The following is a 13,641-nucleotide window of genomic DNA, read 5'->3' as shown; positions in this document are numbered from 1 at the left end:
CTTCCTCCCTTCCTCCCTTCCTCCCTTCCTCCCTTCCTCCCTTCCTCCCTTCCTCCCTTCCTCCCTGGCTTTCCTTTTCCCTTTTCTTTACTTGTGCTGGGGATGAATCCCAGGGCCTCCCGTAAGCCAGGCAAGTGCTCTACCAATCAGCCACACCCCAATCTCAAAGGGCCATTTTTTTTTTTGACTAGTTCCATGGGATGCTATGATGCCTGTAATGGCCCATGGGCCAGCTGCACCATGAGTAAGAGGCAGACTAAGCCAGCATACAGCACGCTTGCCATAGAGAAAATAATAGTAACTCCCCGTAGACATGGTTTCACCTTCCATGACTTCAGTTGAGAAGATTCTAGAAATAAACAGTTCTTTTAAAAATAATGGGTGTTTTTGCTTACATGTGGCTGTGCAGCATGTGCTGACGGGGGCGAACAGGGTCAGATTCTCTGATGCAGAGTTGCAGTTTTGCGCTGCAGGGTAGGTACAAGAGCTTCCAGTGCTCTAACCACTGAGCATCTCTCCAGCCCCAAGAAATAAATGATTACTAAGTTCTAAGTGGTCCATCCTTGTGATTACTTTTCCGAAGTATTAACCTCGAGCTGCCTTGTCCTGCCTGAAACAGTGATTCTTCTTTGTTCTGAGCTCTCACAGTGTTTTTACCCATAGTGGGTCCCAAAGTGCAGGAGTGGCAATCCTGGCTGTTTGAAAAGAGCTTTCCTTAAGTGGAGACGTACAGGCTCGAACGGATGGAAAGAGACACAGTTGATGTAGAATTTCAGGCATCAAGCAGGGTCTTGGAGTGCATCCTCTGTGGACAGCGGGGGACTGCTGTAAAGTGTCTGAGGCACTGTCTGGAGAATTGAAGCTGGGCTGTCAGGAAAAGCTACTGTTGGGAGTGGACATTTGAGAAGGGGCCAGATCCATGGGAAGAACACAGGCTCTAGACATTCAGTTTGGTGGACGGGGGATGGAAGGAGGTAGGAGCTGGAGAGGGAGGAGTGAGGGCTGATGGGAGACAGGGCTCCGAGGTGGTAGCATAGGTAATTGGTGGCCTAGATAAGAGCTGGTGGCTCAGGTAGGGCCAGGCTGACCTTGCGGGTCCTGAGCAGACTTCTGCTTTTACCATTGGCACCATTAGCTTCACCTGATGCAGATGTCCAAGAACCAGCTGGGCCACAATGGGACAGCCATCAGGCCTGTGTGTTTGTCCAGCAGAGCTACGAAGCTACGGAGAGTCCTGTATGGACTGGGGGTGGGGGGTCCTCTGGGACACAGCTGATACATGATTGGTCCCCCTTCAGGGTCACACCTAAGCTTTGTCACAGCATTGTATTTTTTATTGTTTAATTTAAAATGTGTTTATGTATTTTTTTTTTTAATGTGTGAGTATTCCATCTGCATGTACACCTGCAAACAGAAGAGGGCATCCGATCCCTTTGTAGATGGTCAGGAGCCACCGTGTGGATGCTAGGAATTGAACTCAAGACCTCTGGAAGAGCAGCCAGTGCTCTTAACTGTTGAGCCATCTCGTTGTCACTGTGTTGTTAAGGCAGGTTGTCCTATGTATCTGTCATGGTCTCTGGGACTGGGCCATTGCAGTCAGCTTTCTGCTGTGCCAAGTGACTGTCATTGCCGATCGGGTAGAGTAAAAGCTAGGCTGTGAGTGGCCACGGGAAATCTTGTTCTCTCTCTTGGGAAGGCGGTACCCAGTCATCTGGGGCAGGTAGGTAGCGTGTTATCGTCTGTGAGCGCTTAGTACACTGACTGGCTGAGGTTGGTCACCTTAAATGGCTTTGGCTTGGTTAAGTTTTAAGAATTTGTTTTTATTATTTGTGCATGTGTGCCTCTGTGGGTGTATGGGCATATGTATGGACAGTGATCACGGAGGTTCTTTCTTTTTTGTTTTTGTTTTGTTGAGATAGGGTCTCACTGAATAGGCCTGGCTGTCCTGGAATTCACTCTGTAGACCAGGCCAGCCTCAAACTCATTATGTCCCATCTGCCTCTGCTTCTTGAATACTAGGTTTGAAGGCATCTGGCTATATTTCTCTACAGCCCAGGCTGGCCTGGACCTGACAGAGACCAGGTTAACCTCAAACTTATAGAGTCTTCCTGCCTCTGCCCTCTATGTGTTAGGAGGACTGTGGCCTACTATGACTGGCTACTGCAAAAACCTTATGATTTAAGAGCCTACTCTGTGCACATTTGGTAACTAAGATGGGATCCCTGGATGGTGTCTATTTAGCTGGCCAAGGTTTGCTCCAAAATTGTGTCACTTGTAAGTTCTGTGTTGCTTGTGTTTTTGTCAGTGACGCTGAGAGACTCTGGGCACTCCAGGAGCTGCGGAAGGACCTATGGTAAGTGCTAACATTCTCATGGCGGGTGGGGGACAGAGAATGTGTGGCTATGAGGAGGAGAAATGGGTGGTCAGCCTAGGCTCAGGCTCCCTTCCTTCTCAGCAGGATGAGGACAGGCGTGTCACATCTACAGGCACCTGGCATTCTGCAAGTGGTCATGCCCATACATACAAAGTAAAAATAAATAAAACTTTACAATGCTTTTTTAAGAGCACAATTAGAACGAGATTGGTAGCCAGGCAGTAGTGGTGGCACACACCTTTAATCCCAGCACTTGGGAGACAGAGGCTGGTAGATCTCTATGAGTTCAAGACCAGCCTGGTCTACAGAGTGAGTTCTAGGACAGCCAAGTCTACACCGAGAGACTGTGTCCTAAAAAGAAACCAAACCAACCAAATAAACAGAAAGAATGAGAGAGATAAAGGAGAGGCAAGCAGACAGGCAATGCTGGACAGGGATGAAGATGCCCAGGCCAGGGTGTGCAAATGATTGCAACTTGATCAGAGGTCAGTTCAAGGGTCTACTTCTCCGAACATCCTTCCCCACCTGCTCTGAACAGAGCCCCTTCTGTTCTTTTAGCCCTCGTGCCTCTCCTCTGGTTCCTGATACAGGTGCCATTGGATGCTCGTGGGTGACTGTTACTAACCCGTTTATCATTGGTTGCCATAGAGGCTGGGCATTTATGGAATGCTGGAGGCCTGTCTGCATGTGGAGTGTTGACCAGTGTCCCTGATCCCCCATACTAGATGCCTGAAGTGTCTCTTCTTTCCCCACACATGGTGACCTGCCGACACCTTTAGACATTACCAGCAATTGTGGGGCAGAGGGTGGGTGTATGTTTACTTTGCATGGTGATTAGGGGATCCCCTCGGTTTGGGGGTGGTGTTGGTCGATGGTGAAGTTCCCGAGTGTAAAGACATGGGTCTCTTCCAGGATCATGGCGGGAAGGGTGAAGTGGGTCACTGACATTGAGAAGTCGGTACTAATCAACAACTTCGAGAAGAGAGGGTGGATCCAAGTGACAGAAAATGAAGACTGGAATTTTTACTGGTGAGAGTACAAAGTTGTGCTTTGTGTCTTCCAAATATGTCGTCAGTTTGAACCTGTTAAGGTATTGCCACCTTTTGTGTCTCTGTGTAAATAACCTGAGTTCAGGGCTGGAGAGATGGCTCAGCGGTTAAGAGCACCGACTACTCTTCCAGAGGTCCTGAGTTCAATTTCCCAGCAACCACGTGGTGGCTCACAACCAATGGTAATGGGATCCCATGCCCTCTTCTGGTGTGTCTGAAGACAGCAACAATGTACTCACACATATATAAAATAAGTAAAAATTTTAAATATAAGAATAACCTGAGCTCAGTGCTTGGAACCAGTTAACTAAGGAGCTTCCGAAGGGTTGGCCAGGCCAGGCACAGGTGACAAGTCAGTCTCTAAAAGCCAGGGTGATGGAAGAAGCTTGTGGCTAGGAGCTTCCTCACAGTTTGTCACCTGAAGCTTTGTCGGGCAGAACCAGGTTATTTGGCTTGTCCTAAACTTTGAACCACTTCATTTAGGCCTTTGCTAGGTCTTCATTTTTCTCTTGGCCAACTGTCTGGTGTCTTTGTTTCTTGCTCTTTGGCTGGTGTGGCGAAAACCAGAGTCCAGTTGGCTCGTTCTCGCTGCCTCTCTGTCTCTCTCTCTCATGCTTGTGAATCAGATTCGATCTCTGAGCTCCTGCTCCAGCATCATGCCTGCCTGCTCACCTGCTGCAGTGCCATCTGCCACGATGGTCATCTTCTCCAACCTTCTGGGACCCTTGAGTGCTTCCTTTTATAAATCGCCATGGTCACCGTGCTTTGTTACAGGGCTAGGAAAGGGAGGCCCTCAGCAGCCCTGAGCCCCGAGAGGAGGGCTGGACTGAGCAGTGACTTGAGGTGGGGCTGGCAGGGGACAGGCCATTCATTAGACCCACAGTGCCAGTGGAGGGCGCCGAGTGCCTGCCTTGTTCAGGTAAGGGGTGCTCTGGAGCTCTTCTCATCTTACCTTTTGGGGAGAAGGCGTTAGGGATCTTAACTATTTTGCCCAGCCTTACATTCAACTTCTGGGCTCATCCAGTTCCGTCACAGGTGTGTACTACCACAAAGCACTTTAGAGCTTTTTCAAAAGACAGGGTCTCACTATGCAGCTCCTGGAATTAAAGGTATACGTCATGTTGCCTGGTGTGCGTGTGTGTATGTATGTACATATGTATGCGTGTGCGTGTGTGCGTGCGTGTGTGTGTATGTGTGTATGTACATATGTATGCGTGTGTGCACACGTATGTGCATGTGTGTGTATGTGTGTGTATGTATGTATGTACATATGTATGCGCGTGTGTGTGCATGTGCGCACATGTGTGTGCATTTGTATGTGTGTGTATGTACATATGTATGCGTGTGTGTGTGCGTGTGTGCGTGCGTGTGCGCACGTGTGTGTGCGTGTGTATGTATGTACATATGTATGCGTGTGCATGTGTGCGTGTGTGTGTGTGTGTGTGTGTGTGTGTGTGTGTGCATTTGTGTGTGTGTGTGTGTGTGTGTGTGTATGTGTATGTACATATGTATGTGTGTTCATGTGTATCTCCAGTATCTCTGTTCAGGTTTCCATATGTCTGTGAGAGTGCATGTGGCGGCCATAAATTAGTATGAGGTGTCTTTCTCTATCGCTCTCCACCTTAGCTTTTGAGACACAGTCTCTCACTGAAACTGGAGCTCACAGATTCCACCAGACTGTCTGAACTATTCAGCCCACTGCAGGGACCACACCTGGCTTTTATGTGGGTGCTGAGGACCCGAACCCAGGCCCTCGTGATTTTCACATGAGTGCCCGCCCACGCACCTCCATATGTACAAATATACAAGTATACTTAAACATTTTAAAAATTAAATAAAGAGGAGCCCTTAGCTGCTAGAAAACGTTAAATGGAAATATTTTGGGCAAGGAAAGGAAAGGAAAGGAAAGCACCCGTTTTTAGGCCGGGCTTGGAGCTCAGTGGCAGGACGCTTGTCTGGAATGTATAATTCCCAGGGTTCAGTCCCCACCAGTACAAAAAATAATAAAATAAGAATGAATCCAAGCTGGACAGTAGTAGTGCACACCTTTAATCCCAGTGCTTAGGAGGCACAGGCAGGCAGATCTCTGTGAGTTCGAGGCCAGCTTGGTCTACAGAGGGATTTCTAGGACAACAAGGGCTACTTTCCGACTTGGAAAAAAAACAAAAACAAAAACAAAGAAAACAAAAAAGGTAGAATCGCCTGTCTCTCCTCTTGGGCCTTCTCTGTGAGAGCCCAAGAATAAGATTTGCTGGCTGACTTGGGGCCTCATGTTACCACGTTGATATTCATGTCTAGATGCTTGTTCTGAATTTGAGTACGTTAGCTTCTGGGAGGGACTGCCCAACCTTGTCTGTCAGCTGTGTTAACAATCAGCCTGACGGGCTTGGAACTGTGGCCCCAGAGCTCTTCCAGAGAACCTAGGTTGGATTCCCAGCACCCACATGGCTGCTCACAACTACCCAAAACTCCAGTCCCAGCGGGTCCAGTGCCTCTCCAGATCTTCAGGCACACAGCACGTGCATCCACGAGCATGGCATCAGTGAGCAGTGAATGGGCTTTACTTGGGACCCCATGCAAGTGTCAAAGCCATCCTGTCCTTCAGCCTGGCCATAGCCCATCAACCCCGAGTGCACAAAACATATTGCAGCCATGGAGTACAGTGGTAACCAGTAAGGGCTCCGGGGAGACTGGCAGGGCTGTGAACAGGCGTTCGTTCAGACACGGCCTCGAGCCCCAGTTCCTTCTGTGCCTCTGTTTCAGGATGAGTGTACAGACCATTCGCAACGTGTTCAGCGTAGAAACTGGGTACCGGCTGTCAGATGACCAGATCGTCAACCATTTCCCCAACCACTACGAGCTGACCCGCAAGGACCTGATGGTGAAGAACATCAAGAGATACAGGAAGGAGCTAGAGAAGGAAGGAAGTCCCCTAGCGGAGAAAGACGAGAATGGAAAATACCTCTATCTGGGTGGGTGCCTTCCCCCTCCACCCCTCTGTACCCCCTTCCTCCCCTCTCCCCCACTTCTCCCTGTCCTAAGTCAGAGCTGGGTGTCCTATTGAGGGTTTCTTTGTGTAGCCCTGGCTATCCTAGAACTCACTGTATAGACCTGGCTGGCTTCCAGCTCTCAGAGATCTGCCCGCCTCTGCCTCTCAAATGCTGAGATTAAAGACAGGCACCATGAGGTCAGGCTTCAGCCTGCTTTCTTATATGGTTCAGGACCACTTGCCCAGGAGTGGCCCTGCCCACAGTGGGCGGAGCCTTTTCATGTCAATCATCAATCAAGAAAACGCCCTACAGACTTGCCTCCTGGCCAATCTGATCGATGCATTTTCTTCAGATTTGTTCTTCCCAGACATGTCTAGGTTTGTGTCAAGTTGACAAAAACCAGCCAGCTGATTGACAGTGATTGAGTTAATCATTTCATGAGCTCTGAGGGATTGGTGGCTGGCTTTGCTGGGTGAGTGGGTTGGGGCAGGTTCTGTGGCTGTCTGCTTTGTCTCTTACGTCTCCAGGTGGGCAGGGCTCAGCTTGGTTCAGACTCTGAGTCTCCGATACTATGCAGTCGTTGAAAGAGAAACTTAGAATGGACAGAGGTGTGCCCAGTGCCACCACTCTCCTGTGCCACACTCAGGGATCGTGTGTGTCCCTGGTATACCTAGGGATCAAAACAATGTGCTTGGTGGTTCAGGATCCCATACCAGAGGAGAATGAAAAGGGGCTTTTTGTTTTTTCTGGGTTTTAAGACTTTATTTTTATTTTATGTGTATGGCTGTTTTATCCGAATGTCTGTCTGTTACCACCTGTATGCAGTACCCAGGGAGACCAGAAGAGGGCGTTGGGTCGCCTGGAACTGGAGTCAGATGGCTGTGAGCTACAGCATAGGTGCTGGGACTAGAAACTGGGTCCCAAGCAAGAGGAGCCAAGTGTTCTTAATTACTGAGCCATCTTTCCATATCCTGAGCAGAATTTCATCACCGACTTCTCTGGCCTCAGTTTCCCCATCTGCTAAGTGGGAATGATAGGTGCCTAGCAGACAGCTTACTCAGGGTTTAGATGATGTACGTCTGCAGAGTTCTGTGCACACAGCTCAACAGGGTCCTTCTTGATTTCAGGAGTCCTGTGGTGTAGGTTCAGGGTTGAGGGGACAGTGTGCTGATGAGCCCTGAACCATGGTGATGTTTTCCTGCCCCCGGCCCCAGGTGGGCAGCCACTTATTGGCAATGGGTGTCTTTACTTCAGACTTCGTCCCGGTCACCTACATGCTCCCCGCTGACTACAACCTGTTTGTGGAAGAGTTCCGGAAGAGCCCATCCAGCACCTGGATCATGAAGCCATGCGGCAAAGCCCAGGGAAAAGGCATCTTCCTCATCAATAAGCTTTCGCAGATCAAAAAGTGGTCCAGGGACAGCAAGACGTCCTCGTGAGTTGAGGCACCGCCCCCTTGAACTGCATGTCAGGTGGTGGTTAGCTGCATCCTGTCATCCTGTAGCCTTGGTCACGGGCGGGGCATGCCCCGCCCGCTGTTCCAGCCTTGTACTGGTTAGGTGGCACCCTAGCAGGGCTCTTATGGCTGAAGACATATAATTAACCACAGGTTTCCCGTGGTAAGCCATGAGGCACGTGGTACAGGTCCTGAGCAGTGGCTTAGCAAGCAGGCCATTTGGTTCCCAAGCTGCTCGAGGCAGGCACAGGTGTGGCAGTGAGGCACCTGTGTCAGAGCTGGGGTGGGGGCAGGGGGGGCTCTCATTCTGTGTCTGCTGATGAGCCCTGAGGGATCTGAGAACACTGGCAGCACCTGATAGGACAGGTCACCAGGGTGAAGCCTGGGGAGAGTAGGAGTGGCCTGTGGTGGGTGGCGGGGCTGGGGGAGGAGGGGAGGCCCCTGAGTGGACCACAGGTTGATTGGCAGGTGGAGTTCCCCTGTGTTACCAGTTTCCTTCTGCCTCTGAAGAGTCCTTAGCCGCTTGGCAGCCCCCCCCCCCCCCCCCCCCAGCAAGGCCTCGGTATGATCCTTTCACGGAAGTGATGACGTACCTTCAGAAGTGGCCAGACTATAGAGCTTCTTCTTGTATAGAGCGTTTTAATCCAATTATACTTTGTCCCAGGATCCTTCTTGGCTGGGTTCCCAGGGGCCATCCTGCAATGCCATGCGTGGCTTCTAACTGAGATATCCCCCATGGCTCCCTTGTCACCCCCAGTCCCACTTTGAGAGAGACGGGGGCAGGCTAGAGAGAAGGCTCAGCAGTTAAGAGCATGGACTTCCTCTCTTCCAGAGGTCCTGAGTTCAATTCCCAGCAACCACATGGTGACTCACAACCTTCTGTTATGTATGGGATCTGATGTCTCTCTTCTGGTGTGTCTGAAAACAGTGACAGTGTACTCATATACATAAAATAAATAAATAAATCTTTTAGAGAGAGAGAGAGAGAGAAAGAGGAAGGCTGGGGGCTTGTTACCAATTACTTGTAGCTTTATCAACAAATTCTTTTGTTTTTATTTTTTTATTATTTGCATGTGTGCGCATGCCCACACTTGCACAGTTTATCGTCTCTATCAGGGCACACTCTTGGTTCGGTTGTTCTGTGACTTGGACACTGATGGTGTCTACACCCCACAGGCTCATACAAAGCAGCTTCACTGGGCTGATGTCCTCTGTTCACGCGTTGCCCCCCCCAACCCCACTTCTTCCGGTCCATCCTCTAGCAACAGTTGGTCTTTTTACCACCTGCCTAGTTTTCCCCTTTTCAGAATGTCATCTGGCTAGAATCACACAGTGGGGCCTTTTTAGATTGTCTGCTGTCACTTAGCTGTGTGTTTTTAAGGGCCTCCCTAAGTGCTTGGCATACAGCATGTCATCTGGCTTATTCACTCGCTTCCTTCTGTCGCTGAATAAATAGCTCCGTCATCTGATAGTTTACCCACTCACCGACTGAGGGCCACCCTGATTGCTGGCGCGTCCTGGCAGCCGTGGCTGATGCTGCTTTAAGCATCACTCTGTAGGGGTTTTCCTGTAATGATTCTCAGCTCCTCTGGGTGAATGGCAAGGAGACCATCACTACCCTCAGCTCTGTACGGATGTCTAATTTTAGTGGCTGTCTTAGTTTGATTTCTGTTGCTGAGATATAAAACACACTGACAAAAAAAAGCAACTCCTAGAAGAAGGGGTTGATTTTAACTCAATTCCGGGTTACAGTCCACCGCAGGGAAGCGAAGGAGGCAGGATCTTGAAACATCTATCTCCATCACGTCCACGTCTATAGTCAAGAGCAGAGAGGATTAGTATGTACCTGCCCTCTTGCTTACTTGTATTCAATAGCTTTCTCCAGGATCCCTGGCGTAGGGAATGGTACCGCTCACAGTAGGCTGTCTTTTCACATAATTTTGAGTGTCCCCCATAGGGGGCTGGAGAGATGACTCAGCGGTTAAGAGAACTTGCTGTTCTTTCAGAGGACCTGGATTCAGTTCCCAGAACCGATAAGGCTAACAACTGTATGCAAATAACTCTAGTTCCAGGGCATCTAATAACTCTTCTGACCTCCCTGGGCACTGCCTGCACATGGTGTACAGACAAAAAGACATTCCCCACAGATATGCCCACAAGTCAACCCAATGTAGAGATTGCCTCAGTGAGACTCTTCCCAGATGACTCTAGGCTGTGTGAATTTAATGATTAAGGCTAATGGGGGGAGGGGGGAGGGAGTTGGAGAGATGGCTCAACAGTCAAGAGCAATTGACTCTTCTTCCAAAGGGCCTGGGTTCAAATCCCAGCACCCACATGGCAGCTTACAACAGTCTGTAGCTCCAAGACCTGAGGCCCTCACAAACATGCATGCAGGCAAAACACCAATGCACATAAAATAAAAATAAATACATTTGAAAAGAAGAACACTGGCTGCTTTCCTAGAGAACTAGGTGTGATTCCCAGCCACAAGGTAACTTACAAGTTTTCAGTTCCTTTAGGGGCACTGCCTGCATGTCGGGGCCAGACATACATCCAGACAAAACACCTACACACATTAAATAAATAATTAATTTAAGGAGGAAACTAGCCATCCCAGCGGCCAGCAAGCTGTCACCTCTTTCCTTCACAAGCTATGTCTTTAATCCTGTATCTTTTACAATCTAATTTTGACTTTTTCTGACGTGCGTAGGTTTGTGTCTCAGTCCACAAAAGAAGCATACGTGATCTCAGTCTATATCAATAATCCGTTGCTCATCGGTGGGAGGAAGTTTGACCTTCGTCTCTATGTCCTGGTGTCTACCTACCGCCCACTGCGCTGCTACATGTAAGGGTCTCGCTCTGCTTCCATGGGGCTCACTCCATAATGGTGTCACTCATGACTCAGCGACCTGGGGGATTCACAGTGCCTGGCTCAGGGCGGGTATCAGACGGGTGGCGTCTGTGTAAGAGCAGTTGGCCTAGATGTGACCAGAAATCTTACAAATAAGAGGACCGCTCTTTTGGACATGTGAAGCAAGTGGGGTGTGATGTGCATACCTGTAATCCCAACACTTGGGAGGTAAAGATGAGAAGGTTGAGAGTTCAAGGTTAGCCTGAGCTATGTAGTGAAACCCAAAGCATTAGAAGCTAACATCCACTCTTCTGTTGAGTGGACTGGTATATTTTCAGTTTTGTTTTGTTTTGTTTTGTTTTTTTGGTTTTTGTTTTGTTTTGTTTTGTTTTTTTATTGTTGTTTTGAGAGAGGGTTTCTCTGAGTAGCCCTGGCTGTCCTGGAACTCACTCTGTAGACCAGGCTGGTCTCACACCCAAAGATCTGCCTGCTTCTGCCCCACCTCCGTGCTGGAATTAAAGATGTGCGCCTGCTGCCCAGCAGCTGGTAAATTTGCTTTTCCATCTCCCGTGACTCAGCGTGCCTCCCCTCCCAGGTACAAGCTTGGGTTCTGCCGCTTCTGCACGGTGAAGTACACCCCGAGCACCAGTGAGCTCGACAACATGTTTGTCCACCTTACCAACGTAGCCATCCAGAAGCATGGGGTGAGTGTCTCCTCTTTGTGCGTCAGGAGGGTGCCTGGCTTTGTGGGATTCTCTCTCTTGGTTATTTGCAAGAGGTGACCAGGCTAGCTCTGGGAGAGCCATTCCACAACCCAGTGGCCCAAGGCCCAGAAGAGACTCAGAGTAGCAGAGGTGGCTGTCCCAGGCACATTACCTAAATACCTACTTAGGGTAGAGGAGGTGGGTTTGCTTAGAGAAACAAGAGTATGGGTTCAAGCCCTGGCTTTCTGCTTCTGTGGATAAATCAACGTAGTGCTTTTCATTTTTGGTAAAAGAAGGGGCCCTCGCTGAGATGGATGACATCCTGATAAGCTTGTTTTCTCTGTTGGTGGTTGTGCTGAAATTGGCTTTAGGGCCTGGTGCATGTTGGGTAAACCCTTTACCACTGACTTACCTGTATGCCCAAGCCTCCGAGCCTCTTGCTTTCTGTTTTGAGATGGTATCTCACTAAGTTACTTGGGCCAACTCTGAACTCATGCTGTAACCTAGCCAGGCCTTGATTTGTGATTCTCTCTGCCTTAATGTCTGAATAGCTAGAGTTACAGAGTGGCTCCAACAGGCCATTTAAACACCTCTTTGTTGTTGTTGTTGTTGTTGTTATCATTATTATTATTATTTTAATGTGTACATGTGTGTCTGTGAGCATAGGTCATGAGTTTATAGGTGCCCACAGAGGCCAGAACAGGGCATCAGATTCACTGGAACTGATGTTGCAGGTGATTGTGAGCCACCCAACATGGGTGCTGGGATCCAAACTTGGGTCATCTGGAAGAGCAGCAGGTGCTCTTAACAGCTGAGTCATTTTCCCAGCCCCAAACCTATCTTAAGTTGAAAATACTGTAGAGGTCAAAAATGTATTCAATTCACCTAACCCGTTGTTAGTGTAAAGTGTGTGTGTGTGTGTTGCCTCATGAAGCACTTTTGAATGGCAAAGCACTCCTTTTTTTGAAACCACAGCTTGACCCTTGTGGGAGAGTTTTCCACTATTCCACATTAGAACCAGAAAACGAACAGATGCTATGCTGAACGCTGTAAAGCTGCCCCTTCTCCTAGTGAGAGGAATCAGTGTGGCCAGGGACTGTGGGCTGTCCCAGAAGCCTCTGTGCTGTGCTGGGAGAGCTCATAAGCAAGTGGGGTTGGATCCTGGTTGTTGCAGGCCTGGGAGGAAGAGGCATAGGAGGCAGAGAAGCAGAGCCAGCCAAGCCTGTGCCTCTTGCAGACTGGTGGGATGAACCGTTTTGAGATGACTGGAAACCAGGGGACACACTTGCTGTGCAAGGTGGGGTCTGGCTGGAAGTATTTTAACCCCTCAAATCCCTTTCTCTCTTCTGTCAGTCCTTAAAATTATACATTACAAATTGAGGCATTTTAATATTTTGGTTGTTATCGTTGGATTTCATTTGTTTGTTTTTCTTGTTTTTTCTTTTTCTTTTGAGTTGGGTTGTTTATTTTGTTTTGTTTTTCTTGATTTTTAGATAAAGTCTTACCTTGGCTGTCATAGAACTTGCTGTGTGTGTAGACCAGACTGGCCTGGAACTCATAGAGATCTGCCTGCCTCTGCCTCTGCCTCCAGAGTGCTGGGATTAAAGGAGTTGTTACAATGCCCAGCTGTCTTTGTTTTATTTATTTTTATTTTTTGAGATTGAATCTTGCTAAGTAGACTAGACTATCCTCCTGCCTCAGCCTCTCAACTGCTAGAAATATTAGCATACACATTTGTCTTAGTCAGGGTTACCATTGCTGTGATGAAACACCAGGACCAAAAGCATTTGCCTAGAGCAGCTTCTGGGGAGGGAAGAGGTGAGCGTCCAGGTGGCACTGCACAGTGTGGGATGAGTGTACATAATTCGCTTATGAGACCAGTGGAAGTTGAATGTGTAACAATGTGTGTAGTAGATGGCACAGACCCCCTGGGCAGGGGTCCCCTCTGTCTTGGGGTGGAATACCTGTTCGTACCCAGGAGGCACTTGGGGGCAAGTGCCTGGGTTCCTCCAGGCCGTGTCCTGAAGGCTGTGTGCCCTCCCTCACCAGGAGGACTACAACCACATCCACGGTGGCAAGTGGACTGTCAACAACCTGCGTCTCTACCTGGAGAGCACCCGAGGCCGAGAGGTGACCAGCAAGCTGTTTGATGAAATCCACTGGATCATCGTGCAGTCTCTCAAGGCCGTGGCGGTGAGTGACAGGTTGGGGGGGGGG

General features: G+C 49.1%; 1 protein-coding gene across 2 annotated transcripts in view; it reads left to right on the top strand.

The window, feature by feature from the left end:
• Ttll1 (tubulin tyrosine ligase like 1) overlaps positions 1–13,641 on the top strand; it is a 32,838-nt gene that overhangs the window by 5,959 nt on the left and 13,238 nt on the right. For both annotated transcript variants that reach the window (XM_031351089.1, XM_031351081.1), the window contains exons 2-8: positions 2,306–2,353; positions 3,287–3,403; positions 6,187–6,395; positions 7,668–7,848; positions 10,580–10,714; positions 11,316–11,424; positions 13,474–13,617. In XM_031351089.1, the coding sequence (XP_031206949.1) occupies positions 3,291–3,403; positions 6,187–6,395; positions 7,668–7,848; positions 10,580–10,714; positions 11,316–11,424; positions 13,474–13,617 (891 nt within the window). In that variant the 5' untranslated portion in view covers positions 2,306–2,353; positions 3,287–3,290. The remainder of the gene's footprint in view (positions 1–2,305; positions 2,354–3,286; positions 3,404–6,186; positions 6,396–7,667; positions 7,849–10,579; positions 10,715–11,315; positions 11,425–13,473; positions 13,618–13,641) is intronic.

This window comes from Mastomys coucha, unplaced genomic scaffold (assembly GCF_008632895.1).
Source record: "Mastomys coucha isolate ucsf_1 unplaced genomic scaffold, UCSF_Mcou_1 pScaffold11, whole genome shotgun sequence".
Taxonomy (NCBI): Eukaryota; Metazoa; Chordata; class Mammalia; order Rodentia; family Muridae; genus Mastomys; species Mastomys coucha.
This window is presented reverse-complemented; position numbering and strand designations above follow the sequence as displayed.